The sequence below is a fragment of the Dipodomys ordii genome, unplaced genomic scaffold, assembly GCF_000151885.1.
Source record: "Dipodomys ordii isolate 6190 unplaced genomic scaffold, Dord_2.0 Scaffold2, whole genome shotgun sequence".
Taxonomy (NCBI): domain Eukaryota; kingdom Metazoa; phylum Chordata; class Mammalia; order Rodentia; family Heteromyidae; genus Dipodomys; species Dipodomys ordii.
This window is the reverse complement of record NW_012267218.1, coordinates 21,868,697-21,892,670: the sequence shown is the minus strand read 5'-3', so window position 1 is coordinate 21,892,670 and position 23,974 is coordinate 21,868,697. Positions and strand designations below refer to the sequence as shown.

The window sequence follows — 23,974 nt, the reverse complement described above, 5'->3', positions numbered from 1 at the left end:
AAAACAAAAGCTGTTCTTATTGCCTCCTGGTAAACCCACTTCTTCCTCTCTTATTTATTCCATCATTCTTCAAAATGACTCCTTGGTATGAGGAGACTCTCTTGTGGCATGCAGTAAAGACCCAGCTACTTTCCAAGTGCAAAAGATTTATATTGCATTTAGCCTGTCACAGTTTGGCACAGTATTCAAGTTGTTTCAGTTTATTTTTGGCCTCACTTTCTAATCTTGCCTGTATCCTTACCCTTTCTCTCAGCAGAGGCCTCACCAATGGGGTGGGGCTAACCCATGTTACTTTCTGGTTCTCCTATCTTATTTAAACGTATTTGTATTGTTAGTAGGTACATTTGACTTTGTCCCAAATATAAATGAAGCAGATGGTCTTTTCAGTTCGATCTTCCCAGTTTTCTTTATAATGTCAAGCTAATGGCACAAGATTCTTACTCTCTAGCATTTGGTTCCAGCTCATTTCTCTCTTTTTGCTGGCTGCTGTGTCCTTCCAAGTTCATCCTGGCTGGCATGCATGTGGCTACCAGGAAGTCTTGTATCGGCTGGCTTTCTGAAAACTCTACTGACATGCTGACCTGGATTTGAATCCTTGCTTCATGACTTATCACATGAAATGATTTGGGGATCTCAGTTTCCTTATCTGTAAACTTGTTACATAGTAGAGCATGCTTCACTGAGTCATGAGATCCAGCAAAGCAACTCTCCTGAAGCTTTGGAGAGTTGTATAGTAATCCCTCAGAAGATGTTAACTATTATTACTATTATTATTATTTTGCCAATCCTGGAGCTTGGACTCAGGCCCTGGCCACTGTCCCTGAGCTTCTTTGCTCAAGGCTAGCTCTCTACCACTTGAGCCACAGCGCCACTTCTGGCTTTTTCTATTTATGTGGTACTGAAGAATTGAACCCAGGGCTTCATGCATGCTAGGCAAGCACTCTACCACTAAGCCACATTCCTGGCCCTATTAATTAATTAATTAGTTGATGCCTTCTTTTACTATGCCTAGGTTAGTACTACTAATCAAGTCTATGTTTTCTCATTTTTTTATGTTTTCTCATTTCTTGATGTAGCTTCCAACTACTTTGTACCTACTCAAATTGATAACTGTCCCATGTTATCATTTCTACCATTTCCCCTCTTGCTGCCTCTTGCAGAATTCAATATGCTACAATTCATAAAATCACAAACTTGTAGAACTGGGAGGAATCACTCTTATCATGAGCAAAGCTCAAGATCTTGGTACTAGAGTGGTAAAGCCAGGAGCAGAAGCAGATTACATCATGTTATTTTAGTCACACTCTCCCCGTATCCTAATTTCATATATGCATATAAACACAAAATACCAGTCACAGTAAGGTGGGGGTTGGGAGAGTTACATATATCTGAAAGTGAGGGTCTAGAGGCGTAGTTCAAGCTATAGCACTTGCCTAGATATGTATGAAGCCAGCAATCCACAGCACCACAAAAACAATAAAAGTACATTTTTTTCATCACTTCTAGTGATGGATTTTTGCTGTAGTTATTCTCTGGTCTTGGTGGTAGGAATTCCTTGCCATTAAATAGAGAATATCTCTGATCCTATTCAATATAGTACTTCCTTGAACATGTAAATCCATTCCTCATAAAAAGAACTCTCCCCTACACCAACCCTTCCATTTTTCTCTTTGGTTAACCTGAACTTCATACTCTTAACTTCATTAGTATTTGGGTCAACTTTTCATTAAAATTAGAAACATTTTGAAAAGTAGAAGTTATACAATGAATAGCATACACCTATCACTGAGATTCATCTGTTACTAACATTTTCCCATGCTTTGTTATAATTTATAAAATATTTGAAATTATGTGATGTCAGGAAAATGAACCGTTAGATGTATATTTTAATGTTTTTTTCTTTCATGCATGTGTTTCTAACGCATTTATAAGATTATCTCTTTGTTGCTTTGTATTTCACTATATTTGATGTCAGTATAACTTGTGGAGGAGATGGGGAAAAACCAGTTGTTTAAGGATACAGGTGGACCTGTTGCAACAATGAGAAGTACAAGTTGTCATGTCCAAAACGAGCTTTACAACGTCGGTGCGGGGGGGGGGGGGGGGAGGGGAGGGAGAGGAAGGAGAAGGATTGGGATTGGGGGGGAGGGGGGAGGCTGGGAAGGGATGTGAAGGGTAAACAAAGGAGGAGGCTGCAATGCTTCGTAAGAAATGTACGCATTATCCTGCCCATGCAATTGTAACCCCTCTGTACAGTATGTTCACAAATAAAATAAAATAAAATTTATTTAAAAAAAAGCAAAAAGCAAACAAACAAACAAACAAAAGAAATGTACGCATTATCCTGCCCATGTAATTGTAACTCCTCTGTACAGCATGTTCATAAATAAAATAAAATTAAAAAAATATTTGAAATTATAAGGCTGTATTGCATAGGATGCATATATATAATATTTTTGATGCATTATTTCAGTAAAAATGACAAATATTATAACCTGTTATTTAAATGCTTTAGCATATTCGTGAAGAATGCTCTCTTCCCAGGAAACCATAGAGCTATACCTTAACAGTGTTAATAATTCTTTAACACTTATTACCCAATTCATATTTGTTTTCTCATTTTCTCCAAAATTGCTTTGTGTGTGTGTGTGAGCGCGTGTGCACACGCACATGTGCATGCCTTGTACTAGAGTTTGAATTCTAGAACCTAAGCTTTTGTTCAGCTTCCCCCAACCCTTGTTCATGGCTTGATGAGCTCTACCACTTGCAGCATGCTGCCAATCTGGCATATTGCAGGTTAACCGGAGATAAGAGTCTCTTAGACATTTCTGCCCAACCTGGCTTTGAATCTCAATCCTCAGGTCTCATCCTTCTGAATAGGATTTTAGGAATTAGCTACTGGTGCCTGGCTAAAAAATTTCTTTAATTAAAAAAAATTTAGTTAGCTGTACAAAGGGGTTTCAATTCAACAAATCAGTTTATAAGTATAGTGCATCTTGATCAGTATTACTCCTTCCATCATTTTCCCTCATCTCAATATTGCTTTTATAATACATTGTTTACAGTTTAGGTTCCAAGCAGGAGCCACATTATTACATTTCTCTCTATGAAAGTCTTTTAATTTAGAATGATCCTTCACCTTGCTTTCATTCTCCTTTAATAGCATTGACTTTTTAAAGAGATTGGGTCAACTGTTCTATAAAGATTCTCACTTTCTGTATTTGTCTGATTCTCTCTTCCTGGTGACAGTTAACTTTTTCCTCACCTAATTTCCAGTAAGCTGGAAATTATATTGAAGGTTTGATTAGGTTCTAGTGAAACATTTTTGGCAGGAATTTTTCCTGGATGGCTCTGTGGCAGCACATCATGTCCATTATTAATGTTGCTGTTTGATCACTGAACTAAGTTAACAAGAAATAGTTTCATTGTGAAGGAACATTCTCTCCCTTCAGTAGTGTGGAATGTATGGTCAGTTCTTTGAAACCATAAGAATATCCAGATCTTTCCTTCAGTCTCTTACCTCCTCGCTTTACCATCCATTGATGGTCAAGATTCTTTCTTAGGTTTAAAATAGAATTTGTTTTATATGTGCACTTCAGCTTGTTCTTTCATAGAATTGTGTTTACTGAGTTAAACACAAGTTGTAAGTTCTATTATCTTCCTTGATCTTAAATCCACTAGGGGAAAACTTGGGTGTATGATGGGACCTGGGGTTTAGGAGATAGATGGAAGCATGGAAGACAGAATGGAGGGATGGATCCCTGCAGGGGTGCACATATTTCTAAGTGTCTGTCTTGCCTTTCATCAAGCATATAAAGAACAGCTCTCTTCAGTCTTCTTTTAAATTGCTAGGGAAAGGACAGGAAGTTGGCTTTTAGTAATTTTAGTTTAGGTGTGGGAACTGTATGGTCCCTAGGACCTGAAAAGTGGATAAGGTGTGAAATTTGCACTGGATCTTACTTAAGTAAATGCCTTTTGGCTGGGAATATGTGCATATCTCTCTGTGTGTGTGTGTGTGTGTGTGCATGTGTGCGCACATGTGTGTGTTGCAACAGGATGCTAGTTGGATTAAGTCCCTAGGACCTGAAAAGTGGATAAGGTTTGAAATTTGCACTGGATCTTACTTAAGTAAATGCCTTTTGGCTGGGAATTTGTGCGTGCGTGCGTGCATGCATGCGTGCATGCGTGTGTGTGTGTGTGTGTGTGTGTGTGTGTGTGTGTTGCAACAGGATGCTAGTTGGATTAAGAACAGCCTGATTCATTTCTTTGGTGGTGGGGATGGGAATGGGGGTAGGATTTCTCCAGGACTTCTGAGAGTATATGAGAAGTCCCTGAACTCAGAAGGCTCCTTTTTTGGCACTGCAACATTTTTCTGTGCCGGCATCTTAAGAATCTGGGGGAACCATATAAAGATCAGAAACAAGTTTGGCCTGTGAGTCTCCCTCTGACATGGTAATTCCAGTTCTTTGAATCCTGGCCCATTCGGATGAGACCAAATAAAGAGACTATTTCCTGAATTTCCCGCTCTTTGCCTCTCACAGGCTCCTTTTTGTAGCAAGCTGGTATTTCAGGACTGTAGCCTGCAGTCACGTGCTCCTAACCCTTACAGTCATTCCTGCCCCCCGTTTATTTTTGGAGAGAGTGTATTTTTACTTCTCTTCAGGAGCTATGTAGGGTCCTGCCCCCTCTGCCCATCGGTGGCAGCCCCAGCAGACTGTTCATTTCCCACACTCAAGATGAAACTCCACATACAAGAAAGGACAGAGGGATGCACAGAGGACTACCATAACAGCTTCTATTTCTGTCCCTCTTGGTGTTGCATATTTTAAGACTTTTCTTTCTTTAAAATGATTTGGATAATGTTACCTGGCAGAAAGTCAGCCTGAATTGGAAATTGTTTTTCCAGTTGATGTCTTTGTGGCCATGCTTCTGCATTTCAGAAGCTAAGTAATTTGAAGAATAAACCAAGGCTTGTAAATTGTAGGACCAGGCCTGTCTTCTGGGATTTAAGATCAGTCAAGCTCTAGTCTGTCTCCAATCCAGTCATTACATGCAAAGTATACACATTGGGAGTAGATATATAATGTCTTTCCAAGAGCTTGATCAAGGAAGTTCTAGAGTTGGTGGGCTCCAAGCAAACAGTGTCTCGGTTGTCACAGTCTGCCAATAGTTTAAATGTCCAGTTTTGAAAATGAATCAAGAACATACTTCTTCACCTTTAAATATATACTCAGTATGTGATGTGAGTTATTTTACAGAGAACTTGGACACATAAAATTCGGGGGGGGGGAATCATGTATTTGTGTCTTCTCTGGACTTACTTAGATATGGTGGGCATGAAAAGGAAGCATCTCTTTTCCAAATGGAAAAATCCCTGGCTAAAAGCTTTCAACTCTTCATTGCCTAGCTAGGAACCAGAGTTCTGACAGTTCAGCTGGTAAGGGCATTCCTAGCCTCTGATATGTCAGCTGGGAAAGGAAAGCACACCAATGCTAGCATCTAGGTTAAAATGAACAACAATTGTAGCCTGGCCAGAATGCCTTTTCTTGTTTCAGACTGCCCTTGGGGGAGACCCGTGAGACTCTCTTGGGATTGGAGCTGGCTAGGTATCTAGATGTCATCAGAGTTCCTAAAAACAGCATTCAGACATTCTGGAGTTTGACTATCCAGGCAAAAGGATATGCAGGACTTTCTGCATTATATGACTAAAAAGCAGTCATCTGCTTCCATTTCAAACAGTTTGTTTCTACTTAATTTTAGAATACTGAGTTGTGATGAGGGAGCATCAGCTTCCACTTACAGCCTGTGGTGTACCCACGGTGACAGATGTGGAAAGGCTCAGACACTGACCATTATAGAAATAGAGTGGCAACATATGCTCTAGGAATAGTGTTGTGTTTTCCTGGCATCACTATACCATCATATCTGGTTGTTTCTGGAGTGTTCTTCTTTGATATATCTAATGCAGTACAAGCCTTGCTTTCCCCATAAATAGAGTTTCCTGGACCCCTCCTTTTCCTCAGCATATCCCAGTTTGGTATAGTTTAGCCCTTTGCTATGTTATGCAAGTGTTATGCAGGAAATACTACTATTAAACCTACCAGAGAACTACAGAAATGTGTGGAGCTGTCCTGTGGCTAAGGGATTCTACCATAGCTCCACCTCTGGACCCTGGATGGACCTTTCTGGAATACCATGCCTCTGTTTCTCATGGTAGGGGTGTTTGCAGAAGCATTTCCAATTCTTGGAATTGGGACTGTAAAGAGCCTTCCTCCCTCCACAACAAATCTGAAGATGCTTCCCTCTAAATGCACCCTCCAAACTTCTCTCTGTATACACAACTAAGTTTTACTTGTTTGTCCTAGCCTCCCATCTGCCTCCGGCACCTCTAAGACCTAGTGAGTGGGAAACAGGAGGACTCCTGTAGTTTCTGCCTCAGTTTGCTCTGAGGATTGTACCAGGAGCATGTCAGTTCTTGAAGACCTCAGTCATTATTGAAGAAGACACTTGTTTTTAGAATTTGTTGTTAAACTGGACTGCATATTAGAGGAGTGACTTGTACACAGTGAGATTTGTTTTGTAGTTGCCGCTAGCATTTTACAATAGGGGGAGAATAAGCAGAAATGTGGCTTGCTTCTACCTGTAGTTGGAAAGGATCTTCATATTTTCATTCACTCCTTAACAGCTGTAGCTTCCTGGAGTTTGTGGTAACAGAAAAGAAAGCCCATCATTTTGGTGTTTAGCATATTAAAAAACTCCTATTAACTATGCCCTCTGGTTGTCAGACTGGCAGGAGAAGAGGCTAGGCCAGCATCATTGTTTTTCTCCCCAAATGCTTAATGTATTTTACTGGACATGTTGACATGAGTAATGATGATTATGGTATAAGGGTAGAAACAGGTAGAGTACTATGTGCTGGGCACTTCTTTGAGCACTTATCCATTGGGTATTGATTTAATCTTGCCCTAGTTTTAGGGATTACTCAAAAGACTGCCTTATGAAAGAAGTTTATGCCACTTAAGATCCTCTTCCATGCTGTCCCTTCCCAGTACAGTTTTTGCTCTTCCTGTCTCCACTGTGACCTATATCACAAAATAGAAAACAGTGGCTTTAGGCAACACAGGTTTCTTCCTATCTCATTGTGGATTCTTGGCATTATACAGGATTGGCCAAGCTCCCAAAGAGACTAGGGCACTCCCTCTGTTATGGCATCATGATTTTACTTGGGTCTTTCTGTTCTCTCAACTCGTGAAACAAAGAGAAAAAAGCAATTGCTCTAGCTCTACACATCTAGTTCAGGGTCTGTACACCTCCTGCATCAAGGCTAGCTTTGATGAGTGAAGTAGAATTGAGCTAAGACAGATATGCTTTCTGTTTGCACACTGTATATGTATATAAGAAATCAGGACAGTGAAGGTGGCTCAGTGGTAGAGCGCTTGCCTTGCATGCATGAGGCCCTGGGTTCGATTCCTCAGTACCACATAAGCAAAAAGAAAAAAGCCGGAAGTGGCGCTGTGGCTATAGCCTTGAGCTGAAGAGATGAGGGACAATGCCCAGGCCCAGAGTTCAGGCCCCATGACCGAACCTCCCCCCAAAAAAAAACCATATAAAATGATGCTAATCAAAATGAACTCCAAGATATGTGAACAAGAGTTTTTTTTTTTTTTAATGTACTGTGTGAAGTTCTTTCTTTTTTCTTTCTTTTTTTCCCTTTTGGTTTATCTCCTTGTCACTATTTTTGATTTTGGTACCGCGTGTCTTGTATCTATGTTTGTCTGATTTGGGGAAGGGAAGAGCAATAACAAAATGTTGAGACAGGACTGGGAATGTGGCGTAGTGGTAGAATGCTTGCCTAGCATGCATGAAGCCCTGGGTTCTATTCCTCAGTACCACATAAGCAGAAAAAAACCAGAAGCAGAGCTATGGCTCAAGTGGTAGAGTACTAGTCATGATCCAAAGAAGCTCAGGGACAGTGCTCAGGTGCTCAGGTCCTGAGGTCAAGCCCTAGGACTGCCAAAAAAAAAAAATGTTGAGACAAAGGACAAAGTTTGAACTAATGCAGCATTAATACTCACAAGATACAATGCTGGAAATGAACTTTACAACTTGGGGAGGGGGAGGAAGTAGGGTGGAAGGAAAGTGGGAGAAAATGAGGGAGAGGGTAACAATGTTCCACAAGAAATGTACTCATTACCTTACTTATATAACTAATCCCTCTGTACATCACTTTTACAATGAAATAAACTGGAAAAAATAAAGAGAAGGATGCTCTCCCATTTTATTCAAAACACTTGGCATAGCTTTCATTTTCACTTCAGGCAGACATGGGGACAGAGAACTCCCTACCACAGGAGAAAGAGCCACACCGTGCAGTAATAGTAGATGGCAACTGACACTTGACTTCAGCAGACACTTTAGCAGGAAGAAGACAGAAAGGAAGGGTGGGGACTGTGGCAAGCTGCATTATACATGTTCACTCTACAGGGGGTGGACAGCTCCTGTGCAGCCCCAACACTACTGGATAGTTCCATTTTCAAGAAAAGTTAGAAACTGAATTTTTAATGTGGAAATCTTTTGATAAACTTAAAGCAAAAACAAGAGAAACCATGTTGCTGAACAAAACATATGGTTACCAGGCTATGACTTTATTATATTATCACTATATAGTATGTCCTTGGGTAAAGAAATATACACAGCCTAGGGAAAACAGCAGTAGGCCAAACTGCTGTAAAACATCCTTAAGGAAGCTCAGTATGGTTCAGTTCTCCTCATAATTTTGTCTCCCCTTCACAATGCTTTATGCATCTTAAGAGCTCAAGACAAGGTCCTTGGATCTGCCTGTACACTACTTTGGCTTGTGAGAGTCTTGGGTTAATTTGACTCTAGCTGGTCTTTACAGTTCCAGTGCTTTGTATTGCCTAACAAATCTGCCTCTGTGCTTCAGGTCTAGATGCCTGAGACAGGGAATTCAATTGGTTCTGACCAGGTCTGGTACACCCCCAGTATCTAGGAAGTTCACAGAATGTGAACTTCCAGCCTGTGGATGATGAGTGTGGGTAGACTGGGAAGCAATGTGTGGCCAGTTTCTCAGTACATCTTTGGACTTCCCTCTGTAGAGACAAACAATAACTGAATTTGGGAGGTTTCTATCTGAAATATTAGGAGCCTTTCTATAGCTGTGTTACCTGCTTCTTGCATAGAAAACTTGAGTTTGTTTTCTGTAAGTGCTGCTTCCATTTCCCAGATGCTAAATGGGTACCGGTATTCCCAGACTTGGCTCCTTCTCAGTCATTTCCAGCAGGCTCTGGCTCACACTGCAGAAAGGCCGCAATTGTACATGGAGCATGTCCTTGGCAGGCGAGGGCACCACTAGGGAAGCAGGAAAGAAAAGGTGTCAGGGTGTGAAATAAAGGTATCAAAAATATAAAGCTATTTGAGCATATCGAAGGGGCTGTTATTTTAAAAAGTGAATGCCTATGTTAGGCATTAGGCTAAAGGAAAAAGAGACCACAATGTCACATTTTAGTCCAAGAGTCAGCAAGCTACACTCTTTCTGCCAAATTTGGCTTGCTGCCTGTTTTTGTTTCTGTTTTTGAAATTCAGCTCAACTTGTTTTTCCACTTATATAAACTGTCTCTTTCTCTATAGTATTAGAGCTGCATAGTTGCATTGGAGTTTATGGCTCACAAAATAAATGTATACCACCTGGATAGTATACATCCTGGGTAGAAAAAGGATCTCCAACCCCTGTTATCAAAGTAGCTTTTCAGGTTAAGAGTGACAGAATTCTGTGAAGTGCTTTGGGAAAAGTAATGGTTGAGTAACCCAAAACAGGAAGTGTCCTGGTCTATCTAACTTACATGATTTGGTGGATTCATTGATCTTCTCTTGGTGTTTTTAGTTAGTATATGCTGGGTCAGAATCTTATGCACTTGGGTTTCTTCATGAACCCATTTCTGGGCTCAAATAATTTAAATAGACTTTTAACCCATCAATTTTGTTTATGTCTTCTAAGAAAGCCTCAATCTTATTTCTGTTACTACTTTTTCCTTTGATTCAGGTAATAAAAGTTAAAAAGTTAGACCATTGCTGGGTGCTGGTTGTTCACACCTATAATCCTAGCTACTTAAGAGGCTGAGATCTGAGGATTGGAGTTTGAAGCCAGCTTAGGCAGGAAAGTTTGTGAGAGTCTTAAAATTCTCCGGATACCACCAAAAAGCTGGAAGTGGAGCTGTGGCTCAAATGGTAGGGCACTAACACACACACACACACACAGGAGCTGTGGTTCAAATGGTAGGGCACTAACACACACACACACACACACCCTCAAAAGAAAATATACAAAACAGAGAGGAAAAATTCACACACACACACACCCTCAAAACACACACACACACACACACACACCCTCAAAAGAAAATATACAAAACAGAGAGGAAAAATTAAATTGGAGCCTCTAGTTAGGCACATGTAGTTAATTAACACTAGATACTATATATCCATAATCTCATTACAAAATTAGAAGCTGTTTGAAATGTTTTTTTAAAGAAAATGAATATGTACATTAAACTTTCTCATATCGTTAAGTATTTTTGTAAAATAGTTTTGCATTATTTGCATAATATATTCATGTGTATTCTGCCATATACTCAGTTCTTCATTGCTGATTATTTTGATAGCTTCCAGCTACTTAGTATGCAGAAGTAACAGTGTGTTCTACTGTGTTTATTTTTTAGGGATAAATTCCTAGGATTAGAATTACTGGCTCAAAAGCCTAAAAAGGCTGGGGTATAATTATATACCCACTAGGAGGATATGAAACCACCCAGCTTTTCATACTAAATTAGAAAGCCTATTGTATTTTTCTTCATTTGTATTTTAGTTTTACATTTTTATTGAGGTTGACTGTTGGTTTAGATGACCCGCTCATAGCCACTGTAATGTTTGAATGCACATGTTGAATGATGGTGGCTTCTCTTTCATTGCAGGCCCCTCCTCCAAAACCACCTCGAAGGCAGGGAGGCTGGGCAGTTGATTCTGGAAAGGTGTCAAAGTGAGTACCAGCAGCCTATGTGGATGGGGGTAGGTGGTGGGGGGTACACCAGTCCTTTGTCATTTTATTGAGATAAAATTCACATACCAGTTAAAGGATACAATGGAATAATTCATAGGATAGGCACAGAGCTGTGCCACCATCACCACAATCAGTCTTAGAACTTTATTTTTATCACACCCTACTCAAGAAACTTTGTATCTAACAGTGGCTTCCCACAGCCTCCTAATCTCCCCAACTCTAGGGAGCAATCAATCTTCTGTCCCTGGGATTTGCTTATTCTGGATGTTTTATGTAAATATCATCATATATCATGTAATTCTCTATGACTTGCCTTTATTGCTTGCAAAGGATTTGTAATGTTTACCTACATGTAGCATTCTGTGTTTTTAAAGTACACGAATGAAATTGTGCCTGGCTACTGGGATGAACTTTGCATCATGGCCACTCTGGACATAGATGGTTCACAAAGAGCAGGCCAGATATCCTATCCCATCACTCTGTCTAGTTGGCATCTCATGTTTACTGAAAGGCAGTGCTGTCATTTGGCAGGCGTATTGGGACTGTGACCCTCCAGTATTAACTCATCAGCTTACCCTCTTCTGCGAGGAATAATGTAACATCACAGAGCATTCATCAGCCCTTCGTAAGCCAAGTGGGTATGGATGCAGCTTCTGTTTTCACCAGGCTGGATGATGTTGGACAAGGTGTTTTTTGTTTTTTTTTTTTGGTCCGGTCGTGGGGCCTGAACTCTAGGCCTGGGAACTGTCCCTCAGTTCTTCAGCTCAAGGCTAGCACTCTACCACTTGAGCCACAGCGCCACTTCCGGCTTTTTTCTTTTTGCTTATGTGGGGCTGAGGAATCAAACCCAGGGCCTCGAGCATGCAAGGTAGGTGCTCTACCACTGAGCCACCTTCCCAGCCCCTGGACAAGATGTTTATACTGCCCAAGCTGCTCAATGGAGGCATTGGTGCTCCCTTCAGTGTAGTGCAGGAATATGGTGGCTGTTTGTAGCCCTCCTGGCTTCTCTGCAGCTTAGGCTAGAGGCTGATCCCTTGTGATTCCATGTGGAGGGATATCAGAGTACAGTGGTGTACTTAGGAGCCACAGCTTACCCTGCTTTTAAATCCTCACTTGTGCCGCTTGTGTCTCAGGGACTTTAAGCAAGTGGCAAGTGATTTACCTATCTAGTCTCAGTTTCCTCATCTCTAGAGTGGGTTAAAATAGCTCTTACTTGAAAGGACTCTTGTGAGAATTGAATTGATTCATATGTGTAAAAGTGCTCAGAAGAGAAAGCATTTAGGAAGCATTCTAGATGCTGACTTCTGTTGCTATAATGATGATTGTGTGGCTTCGAATATATTATTTTTCCTTTGCCAGTCCTGGGGCTTGAACTCACAGCCTAGGTTCTATCCTTGAGTTTCCTTTGCTCAAGGCCAGTGCTCTACCATTTGAGCCTCAGTTCCACTTCCAGCTCTTTTGCTAGTTTATTGGAGATGAGTCTCATGGACTTTTCTGCCAGGGCTGGCTTTGAACCATGATCCTCAGATCTCAGCCTCCTTAGTAGCTAAGACTATAGGCATGAGCCTGTAACATCCTCTTGTTGCATATCTTTATACACTCATGAAGTTCTGGAGCTTTTAGATGTTTATGTGGGTATATTTTGGGGAAATAATTCCAGGTTAGGAAAAGCAAGGGCTGTTTTGATGATCAGGAATTGTCTTTAATCATGAGTTTACCAGCCTTAAATATAAGAATGTCAGACTTTCTAAGCTTTTTTAGTCTCAGAAGCACTTTTAATGTACATGGTGTTAAGAATTGGACATAATGGCCTGGTGCTAGTGGCTCATGCCTGTAATCCTAGCTACTCAGGAGGCTGAGATCTGAGGATCACGGTTCAAAGCCAGCACTAGCAAGAAAGTCTGTGAGACTCTTATCTCTAATAAACCACTCAGAAAACCAGAAGTGGCACTGAAGAGCTCAAGGATAGCACTCAGGCCCAGATTTCAAGCCCCACGACCAACCAAAAAGAAAAAAAAAATTGGACATAGTGAATGAGTGATGTCTTCTCATCTCTGCTAGCATCAGGGAATGCATATGACCAAGAGCAAACTAGGACCCTGGACACCCAGACTAAGATCTTTGTCTCTGGGATGGTTTTATAATGACTTTGTCTTTAGTATGGAGAGAGCAGTCCTAAAACTTCTTGCTGCTCTTCAAAGGACAACATTTGTCTGAAACCCCAGTACTTGGAAGGTGGAACCAGAAGGATTGTAAGTTTGAGGCAAGGATGAACTGCATAGTGAGACCCTGTCTCAATTTTTAAAAAGGGCTGGGCACTCATTGCTCACATATGTAATCCTAGCTACTCAGGAGGCTGAGATCTGAAGATTGCAGTTTGAAGCCAGCCAGGGCAGGAAAGTCCATGAGATTCTATCTCCAATTAACATCTAAAAACCAGAATTGGAACAGTGGCTCAAAGTGGTAGCGCACTAGACTTGAGCACAAAAGCTCAGGGACAGGACCCAGGCGCTGATTCAAGCCTCATGACTGACAAAAAAAGAAAAGTCAAAGGTTTCTATGCTAATTCAGGAGTGGCAATGAAGTCTCTTCTTGTTTGTTGGATAGGAAGTGACAGCAGAACAAATTTTAAAACACAGCATCTGATTCAGACATACCTGGGTTGGAATTCAAGTTTCAGTACTTCACTGGTTGTGTAAACTTGAAATATTGCTTGCTCCTATAAAACAGTCACAGTGCATATTACAAAGATTCATTCTGAGGATTGAATGTATAATACAGGGAAAAGCACCCAGCTTACTATTAGTAGCTAATGCTGCTATATTTGTTAATAATTGACAATTACTTTCTGGCATGCACAGGGTCCCAGGTCTCTGAGCTCTGTAACTGTAAAACGTTGCAGTGTTGCACATGACAGTGCTGGCTGCTGCCTCAGGACTTGTTATTCTCTCCCAGTGGTCTTTTGTCACTCAGATGCTGTTAAGCCTCTCTTTTCTTGATAGGATTCAGCACTGGTTTTTAGTGACTTTGAAACACAAGTCTTATGTGCTAGAGAGAATCTTGGATAGGAGCCTTATTTTTCTAAGATACTAGGAGATTTTATTATAATATCTAGAAATGTGGAAATAAGACAAACCCTCTGTCTTCCTCTTAGAAAACAAAATATTATGACAAGTATTTATTCTTCCAGCAAAAATATTTGAGATTTTTCCAGATCAAGTCAGTTTTCTCTTGGAGAGAGATACTTTTCCCTTCTTATATTCTCTTTTCACAAGTTTTACCTTGGCTGACTCCTCACTCAATTTGTGTTGTTTGTCATTAATAATGTTGGAGGGTCAGGCAGATCCTGAAACTTACTTTGTGCTGTGTCCACATTCATTCTTTGTGATCCTTTAGCCTCAGATTTCATCTGTACACCAATGATGTCCAGTCCTCCCCCTGGACATCCACTTGATGTTTCTACTTAGTTATACAACTTCTTAATTTCCATGCCTTGTTCCCCTCTTCCTTAATCCATATCTCTATATTTCCTCAGACCTTAGTAAGGGGCAACCCCATTTTCCTAGATCCTCCTACAGTTACATTGGAGTCACCCTGACAAGGGGTCCAAGAGGCCAGTGCTGAGCTACATTAAGGACCTCCCCCATTAAGGTTGGAAACATAGCTCTATTTGCAGAAGGCTCTCGGGAATACCAGAGTATAAGAGCAGAATTCTAATTGAGGCATTTCTGTTCAAAAAATCAGAAGCAGCAGTAGGCACACATTGTGAACAAAATGAATGGCTAGTACTAGCCATGTGACGTCAGAGAACAGAGTCATCTCTAAAATCAGGGTACACCTTTCAGAAGATCTGAATTCTGATGAGCATAGAGGCTCATAAGAGCATTCAGGCTGAAAACTTGGTGTTGAGTGGTTAATAACCTTAGTATGGCAGAAAATTCACACTGGGAATACTATACTTTTTGGATAATAATAGTAGTGTTCTAGGCACCTGCCACAGTTCAGCTGCCATAACAAACTACCTTATATTGGGAACCTGAACAATGAACGTTTATGTCTCAAGTTTTTGGAAGCTGGAACTCTGCATTCAGTCCTAACTAGCATGATTGGGTCCTTGGTGAGAGACTCTTCCTGGCTACATCATCACATGCTTCTTTTTTTGTTATCTGCACAGAGAGAAAGGTGTGGGAGTGGGGGGAGAGCGAGATCAAAAGTGCTGCACCTTCATAATGATTTGTAGACCCAATCACTTCCCCAAAGTCCCACTTCCAAACATCATCACACTGGAGTTTCAAGTTCAGCATTTGGGAAAGGAGAAGGAAGGATGGACACACATTTGGTTCACAGGTGCATCTTTGAAGTGTGTTATATCAACTCTTGGGTAGCTTCTATTCAATGAGATGGTATCCCTTACAAGGAAGGTGGGAGGAAAGTGACATCAAGGTTGTCACCAGTGGAAAGTAGGAAGTATCCCCTTCTTGATCTACTTTTCCCTTGTATGTGTCTCTAATTGAGGAGCTCAGCACCAAACAATATGAGTTCTTAGGGTAGCCTTACTTTATATAATGCTACCCAAGACAGAGAACAGAGCATTTGTCAGCCATCTCCCAGGGTGCCAGAACTCATGCTCACCCCCAAGGCATGAAATAGAGTAGAGTTCAGGGATTGCCTGGGACCTGGAATTACAACCTGTCCCTTCTCTTGGCATAAAAGGCATAGCTATGAACAAGATGCCATCTTGGAGCCAGTTTCCCTTGGCTCTAAAGTTGTCTAAGTTGGGGCACTTTGAGTTGATAGGTCACTGGCTTGGCTGTGGAGAATAGAATGAGAGGGACCAGACTTAGTCAAGAGAAGAAGGAAAGGTAGTCTGATTAACTTTTGTCTCAAAGTGTCTGTTTTTGGGTTTGTCCCTGCATTGATCTGCAAGGGAATGAGGCAAGTAATGGCCCCTCAGGGACTTTCAGGACTTTGCTCTCAATGTCAGCCGTCATTTTCAATCACCCTCTCCCTCCCAGCCATTAATTTTGGCCCAGGATCATGGGGACTTGTCCATCTATCACTCCTAATTGACACTAAATGATCTGTCAGTTTATTGATGAACGGCAGGAGTGGAATTGTCACAATATATTTTACTTTCTAACAACTCCTCCTGACAATTTTACCTTGTCCATCTCACTCTCCGCACATAAATCTCCATTGGCCGCTCATTCCTCCTCTCGGGCTGTTCTGGTGCCAGCCACTTCCACACCATCTGCACGTGTCAAGGACATCAAGATGGCGGGAGAATGCCGTGTGCTGGTCCCGAGGTTACCCCCCTTCCCTCCTCCTCCACTCTTTTCCCTTCTCTCTCTCTTTAATGGCATAGATGTTCCAAGAATACTAAAGGGCTTCTGTGCTCTTCCTCTGTCATTGCCATATCAGAGTCTCTTTACCTTCTTGTTAGCAGCAAGTAGTTAATGCTTATTAGGCTTCAAAAGGCAAAAACTCATAGGGCTGGAGGCGACTCTAAACACAGCCAGCTCGGTTATGGGCGGCGCATCCCCAGTAAAGCCTGTTCCTCAGAAAGGTGTCAGAGTAGTATAGCTGGAGCTTCCTAGTTGCTGTGTTGTGTGCTGTTCTGTATGCAGGTGTGCCATAATCTAGCATTCGCTGCCGTTGGGCCTGCTGGGTCTTCCTAGTCCTGCTGAGACTCCTAGGCTGCTTATCTGTGCCTGTGAGAAGTCTCATTCGTCTAATCGGTTTGCCATCCAAGTGTTACTTTTAAATGCTCCATGTCTTGAAAGATGGGGAGTTACTGAGTTAGGCACATCTAAGGCTATACAGTTATTTAGGTTTAAGAAGATAGATGGATGGATAGGAAGAATCCATTATCCTCTGGGAGATCTGAGGAGCCTCACAATGGATAAGGAATGTCACTGATTCCCTTCCTCCTTCCTTTCCTGCTGGAGGTAATTTTTGTTAATTGGCAAAGACTGTTTTTGTTTATTAACCCTCATGCCTATCAGAATTAATAATAATTCTTAATATCATCTGCTATCGAGATCATATTCAGTTATTCTCATTGTCACATAGATGTCTTTGTAGAATTGGGATTGTAAAAAAGGACAAATCAAGGTCTCCCATTGTATTTAGTTATGTTTTTAGTTTTTTTATTCTGTAGCGCTGCAAACACTTTTTCTTTCATGCCATTATTTTCTTGTTTTGTTTTTGTTTTTTTTGGTAAGAAACTTGTCCTGTAGAGAGCATCCCATATTCAGGATTTGGCCCTTTTCTTCCAAGTCATGATGTTTGACTTATTTCTTCATCCCTCAGGTTCCCTGTTATGTCTTTTTTTTTTTTGGTCCGGTCGTGGGGCCTGAACTCTGGGCCTGGGTGCTGTCCCTCAGCTCTTCAGCTTAAGGCTAGCACTCTACCACTTCGGCCACAGCACCACTTCTGGCTTTTTGTGCTTATGTGGTACTAAGGAATCGAACCCAGGGCCTCATGTATGCAAAGCAAGCACTCTACCACTGAGCCACCTTCCCAGCCCCCAGGTTCCCTGTTAAAGGGACAGTTCCATTTAATTGTTAGCTCAATTGAGGCTCAGAAGTATTTTGTAGGTTGGGCCATCTGCATCTCCTGTCCACATCTGAAGGGTCAGGTGTGGGAAGGTTCAGGCGTCCTTCACTTTACCTCACTTCCCATCCATTTCCCTGCTACTGGCTGTAGCCTACTGATGGTAGTTGTCTAGGAAATGGTTTCATTAATGGTTGTCAAATAGCAATTTTCTAATTTTCAGTTGTTAATGGAAATTGCTCTGTAAAGAATATCTCCATATCAACCATTTGGTTGTCCTCTCAGATCTGTGTACATGTGTGCATGTGTGTGAGTGCCCTTGCGCACATGTGCGTGCACCAATCCTACAACTCAGGGCCTATGCACTGTCCTTGAGCTTTTGTGATAAAAGCTAGCACTCTACCACTTGAGTCACAGCTCCACTTTTAGCTTTTTTGGTAGTTAATTAGAGATAGAGTTTCATGACTTTCCTGCTTGTGCTGGCTTCAAATCATGATCCTCAGATCTCAGCACTATTGAGTAGGTAGAATTACTGATGTGAGCCACTGGTACCCTGCTTCTGATCTTTTATATTCAGAAAAATTTAAAACCTATGAAAAATGTTGGAAGAATAACAGAGCAAGCATCCTTATACCTCGTATAGCCAGTTGTAAATGTTCACCTACTTTCCTGATTGTCTAGTTTAATTTTTGTCTTTATTTTTTGCTGTAGCTGACTTTGTATTACTGGTAACTAGAAAGTGATTACTGTGTAAGAGATTTTTGTCTATATCTTTTGCTTCTGGATCTATAGTACTTGGTACATATGGTGTTCATGGTGTATCAGTGGGTGAATTTTGGACATTTCTTACAGAAGTACATTACTTAAGAAGGGATCAAGTAGCTGGCAAAGGTACCATTGATTCATACCAGTGATCCTTACTACTTGGGAAGCTGAGATGGAAAGATTGTGGTTCAATTAGCCTGGACAGAAAAGTCCATGAGATTCCATTTTAGTGGAAGATGCTTGATATGATGATGCATGCCTGTCATTTCATCTACATTGTAAAACATAAAATATGAAGACTGTGGTCCAGAAATGCACCAGAAGAAGGAAGCAAGAGCAAGACACTGAGTCAAAAATAAATAGTGCAAGCCAGGTCCCACTGGCTCATACAGGTAATCTTAGCTGAGGTCTAGAGGATCACCATTTAAGACCAGCCTGGGCATAAAAGTTGGTAAGACTCCGTGTGCAAAATAACCAGCAAAAACCAAGGCTAGCGGCATGTCTTAAGTAGTTGAGTACCAGCCTAGCCATTGTGAAGCCATGAATTCAGACCTCAATATCCTCTCCCCCCCCAAAAAAAAAGGATTATGTATCCCTGAGTCCTAGCAAAGTAAAATAACTTAAATCTTGACCAGTAAACACATTTTCACTTATTTTATTTTCAAGGAAAACAAAGCAGAATTAGAAGCATTGAGAATTTGTTTTCTCCATGTTAGTAGCCAAAAATAATAGATATTATATGACCATGGATCAACTGTTGATTCTCAACAAGGTTCGTTATCTAGATAGTATGAGGCCATCTGTGCAGTTACATTTGAGGTGGTTGAGAAGGGAAGGTCTCGGATCGCTAATTGCACACTATCTCCCATTGCTGTACCCAAGTATTGGGTCTTGTCCCTGTTTCTGTGGCTTTTGGAGAGATGCTCATATGAGTGTCCTGCTTAGATGTTGCCTCAACTTAATTGTGTACTTTGTGTGCATCTGTGCTTTTCCTCCAGGTGCTTCTCAGACACTTGTAAGCTTACCTCACTTGCAAAGTAGCTTTAGGGCTAAACAACATCGTATCTTTTAAATGTACTTAAAGTGTACAGTTTATTGCTGAAGATCTTACACATGCTGTAAGATCTGAAGCTGAGGTAAACAACAGCCAGTCTGTGAGCACTGATAGAATGAGAGAGAAGTAGGAATTCTCCAGGAAGTGTAGTAAAGTGGGGATATGTCAAACACAAACCTTCCCTACCTTCAAGCACTCATATTCATAGTTTGATTTCATGTGTTTAGTAGCTAGTGGAGTGAAATGAGGACCATGGAGGGATAATGAACTGGAGGGATAATGGCTGACCCACTTGTGGGTGAAGCACATAGTTGTGTCTTTCCATCCCAGCCCTTGAAGCTGCACAGTGGTGTGTGAATTATTCAACCAAAGGTCCCATGCAAGGGTGTCAGGAACAGCATGCACTTGTTCATTGCCTGGATGTTTTCTTGGCCAGCACAGACACCAGGGCTGGCTTTATTTAAAGTGGAGGACAGTATATTTAACCTTCAAACTGAAATGTAGTCAGATCAAGAGAGGATGATCATTTCCAGAGGTCTAGGGCAAAAAGAGCAGGATGTGGACACTGGAGAAATCCTTAGGTTTCACTCATTATGTATAACTTTTTACCATCTTTTGAGACATGAGGACTCTTGATGAGTTTTAATTGTATTTATTTTCAAACAAAGACTAAATATACATAGTTTTAATTTCAAGAGATATGAAGGATGTAGTACACAATGTGTCTCCTTTCCCTGCTTCCTATCCTGAAGGCAAGATTTTGTTTGCTTCCACTTTGCATTCCCCCCAAAAAACACAGGTTAATATATTCTTCTCTCCAACTATGGCACAAACAGAACATATCTATTCTGCACTTTTCTTTTATCTTAGAACAGTATTTCTTCCTGATCTTTCTGAATTTCCATACAGGCAGAACTGCCTTTTGTTGTTGTTTGGTTTTGTTTTTGAGACATGGTTTTACTCTGTACTCCAGGCTGGCCTCCAATTCATAGTCCTTCTGCTTCAGACTCCTGAATGCTGGGATTACAGTTGTGTACTACCACCATGCCTGGCAACTGCCTCATTTTTAAGGGCTGCATAGTAATACAAAATTTCCTATCTCTATGAAGGTAATTGATCATGTATAAACAGCAGACATGGTATTTTTCCCAGGTTAAAAAAGCAGGCTTGCCGTGTTTACTCATGGAACAGCTGTAAGTGGACCCTGGGAGGTTTTATAAAGGTGCTAAATATGGCACATAGGGTCTTACAGGCTACAGAAGAGGTATAAAGTGTTCTTCATGATTTCTCCCAGTAAGATTTGGTGGGAAGACTCTTTCATGCACTTCTGCTTGGGTGGATGTTTGACACTGAGCAGGTGGTGATGTTCAAGGATATAATTATTGCAATTCAGGGCCTTGGATTGCTTGTCTAGTGTCACATTTACTTATGCAAATGACTAAGTGCTTCCCAGTTCTTAGTAGTTTGTGGGCACTTCACTTGCCACTGTGAAAAGCAGGGCAGTCTTCCGCCAAGTGGCCCTCGTCACATCTGACACTAGGACAGAGTGAGTCCTAATGCCCTAGAAGAATGGCAAAGTGAAAGAAGAACCATGAGCACCTGAGGTGAACATGCTGTCTGTGCCCATGCACCGGGGAGAGGGCATCTGGGCATCCACACCCAAACGATGCCAGGTATACACACCAGTCTGGCCTCCCCAGAGCCTTCCTCCAGCTTCCTCTTGTCCTTTCAGCTTTTCTTTTCTTTTTTTTTTTTTAAAGGAAATCTGTCCCTCAGCTCTTCAGCTCAAGGCTAGCGCTCTACCACTTGAGCCACAGTGCCACTTCCGGCTTTTTTTTTTCTGCTTATGTGGTGCTGAGGAATCGAACCCAGGGCCTCATGCATGCAAGACAAACGCTCTACCACCGAGCAATCTTCCCAGCCCCCTTTCAGCTTTTCTTAACTAAGCTGCCCTTGACCTTTACTGTCATTACAAACTAGGTGTGCTTCTGGAAGGGGTTTTCTGCCTGTCTTGTGATTGCTTTTACTTTTGTCCCTGCTCCAGTTCTAGTTTTGCATAACTGAAAACTCAGTGACTAGTGCTGGTCATTTAGTGGAACCATGTGTCTTGTAGAGTCGGAACATCTCTAAGGTCAGGAAAGGAAGGAACCCACAGCAGTATCTCTTAAAGACCACAGGCAGAAAGTACTGGCTCCTAGAGAATGTGCCTTTGTGTGGGGACCCTCAGGAAAGCTGGAGCCAGTGCTCCTAATTCCAATGTGTGAATCACTGCTTAGGGTCTGTGAGTACCTATCCCTTCCATTGCTGGGGAACTCACTGAATCTGTTTTTTAAATTAGGTCCTTTTTCAGTTGTACAGGCAAACTGAGAACACTTTGCTAATATAAAATTTAAGCAAAAGAAAAAGCTAAACTTACTTGTAACTGCCATCCCCACCAATCCCAGCCACTGCTCCAGGAGTAGCTACTGTGACCCTTTGGTGGTATCATTTATGTGCTGCAGTGGATGCTCAGATGCCCTGACTTAGGAGAGTGCAACTTAAGAATCTGGGTTTGCAGTATGTGAAAGTAGTATATGAGAGCAGAAACTATACTTTGAATTTGGTTCTTATTTCAGTACCACAGCTTCCTGTCAGCTACATGGTCACAAGGGGAGATGTTGACCCTGTTGCTAAACTGTGGCAGAGTCCATTAAATGCATTTCCAACCTACAATTGGTTTATTTTCACCTAACCCTATTGTAAGTTGAGGAACATCTTACAGGAAAAAACTTTTGTGTGTATGCTGGTATTGGGGCTTAAACTTAGGGTCTACAAATGCTCCTTTAAGCTTTTCACTCAAAGCTGAGTCTCAGACTTTTCTGTCCAAGCTGAATTCAAACCTTGATCCATAGATCTCAGCCTCCTGAGTAGCCACTATTATGAACTTGAGCACCCAGCATCGAGTGTGTGTGTGTGTGTGTGTGTGTGTGTGTGTATTCAGGATAATATTAAGTGTGTTTAGCATCAATTTTTTTGTCTTCATATATAGCCTAGGCTGTTCTTAGTGCTATGATCACAGGTATGAATCACTATGCCTAGCCTTGCTTTTATTGATTTTTATTTTTAAGTTTTCCTTTAGCAGTAATTATATCCTGGAGCTCTTTTAATCCATGTAGATTTACCTCATTAAAAAATGCTTATATATACAATGGAATTCTATGCCTCCATCAGAAAGAATGACACCGCCCCATTTGTTAGGAAATGGAAAGACTTGGAAAAAATTATATTAAGTGAAGTAAGCCAGACCCAAAGAAACAAAGGTCCCATGGTTTCCCTTATTTGTAATAACTAGTATACGTCTAGGACAATCTTACCAGACAAGCAGTAAAGGTCAAAAGCTATGTACATATGACCATATAAGATGATGCTAAGCAAAATGAACCCCAAAATAGGAACACAAGAGTTGTTGTTGTTGTTGTTTGTCGCTGTTGTTTTTAATGTACCATGTGATTTTTTTGTTTCTTTTGTTTGTTCTCCCCCCATGGTATAACCCCTGTTGTCACTGTATTGGATTCCAGTGCCCTCCATCTTGTACATACATTTTTCTAATTTGGGGAGGGGAAGGAAAATACTGAAACAAGGATACAGGTTGACCCATTGTAACAATGAGACATACAAGACACTATGTTGAAAATGAACTTTATAAGTTCAGCGGATGGAGCAGAGCGGGGAGGAGTTGGGGGAGGGAAGGGATTCTAGGGGAAAACAAAGGATGGGGTAACAATGCTCTATAGGAAATGTACTCATTACCTTACCCATGTAACTGTAATCCCTCTGTACAGTATCTTTACAATAAAAAAGAGAGAGAGAGAAAATGCTCTAGCCTGGCACTGGTGGTTCATGCCTGTAATCCGAGATCTGAGAATTGCAATTCAAAGCTGGCCTGGGCAGGAAAGTCTATGAGACTTTTATCTCTAATTAACCACCAAAAGCTAGAAGTAGAGCTGTGGCTCAAGTAGTATAGCACTAGTCTTAAGCAAGAGCTCAGGGACAGTGCCCAGGCCCTGAGTTCAAGCCACACAGCTGACAAAGAAAAAGAGAAAAATCTAGAGAGAATGAGTGAAAGGGTGACATTTCCAAAAAGAAATGTATTCTTTACCTGACTTACGTAACTGTAACCCTTTTCCCATCACCTTTATAATAACAATAAAAAATTAAAAAAAGAAACAATGCTCTGTAATTCTGTAATATATGTGCAGTTTGCCTGTTGGTGGACATTTAAGCTCCTCTTTCCACCACTACTAACCCTTTTTTTAAAAAAAAAAAAAATCTCGATTCTATAGGGAGTTTGCATCTTCATCCTCAGAAGCAGACTGATGGGCTCTGGGCCACACAACAGAGCCCATTTGTGAGCATCCTGCTGTCCTGAATAGCCTCAGCTGTGTGGATGACGACACACTTGTATCGTCATAGGCACCTGCTTGATGGTATGGGTACATACACGTAACAGTTATTGTGACTGGCACCTTGCTAAACTCAGTCCTCGT

The 23,974-nt window shown here is 41.3% G+C and overlaps 1 protein-coding gene across 1 annotated transcript in view; it reads left to right on the top strand.

Annotated features, from left to right (window-relative positions):
- The window catches only part of Ift43 (intraflagellar transport 43), a 75,309-nt gene that overhangs the window by 16,365 nt on the left and 34,970 nt on the right, over nucleotides 1-23,974 (top strand). Inside the window, exon 3 of the mRNA XM_013014188.1 lies at nucleotides 10,989-11,053. Within this exon, the coding sequence (XP_012869642.1) occupies nucleotides 10,989-11,053 (65 nt within the window). The remainder of the gene's footprint in view (nucleotides 1-10,988; nucleotides 11,054-23,974) is intronic.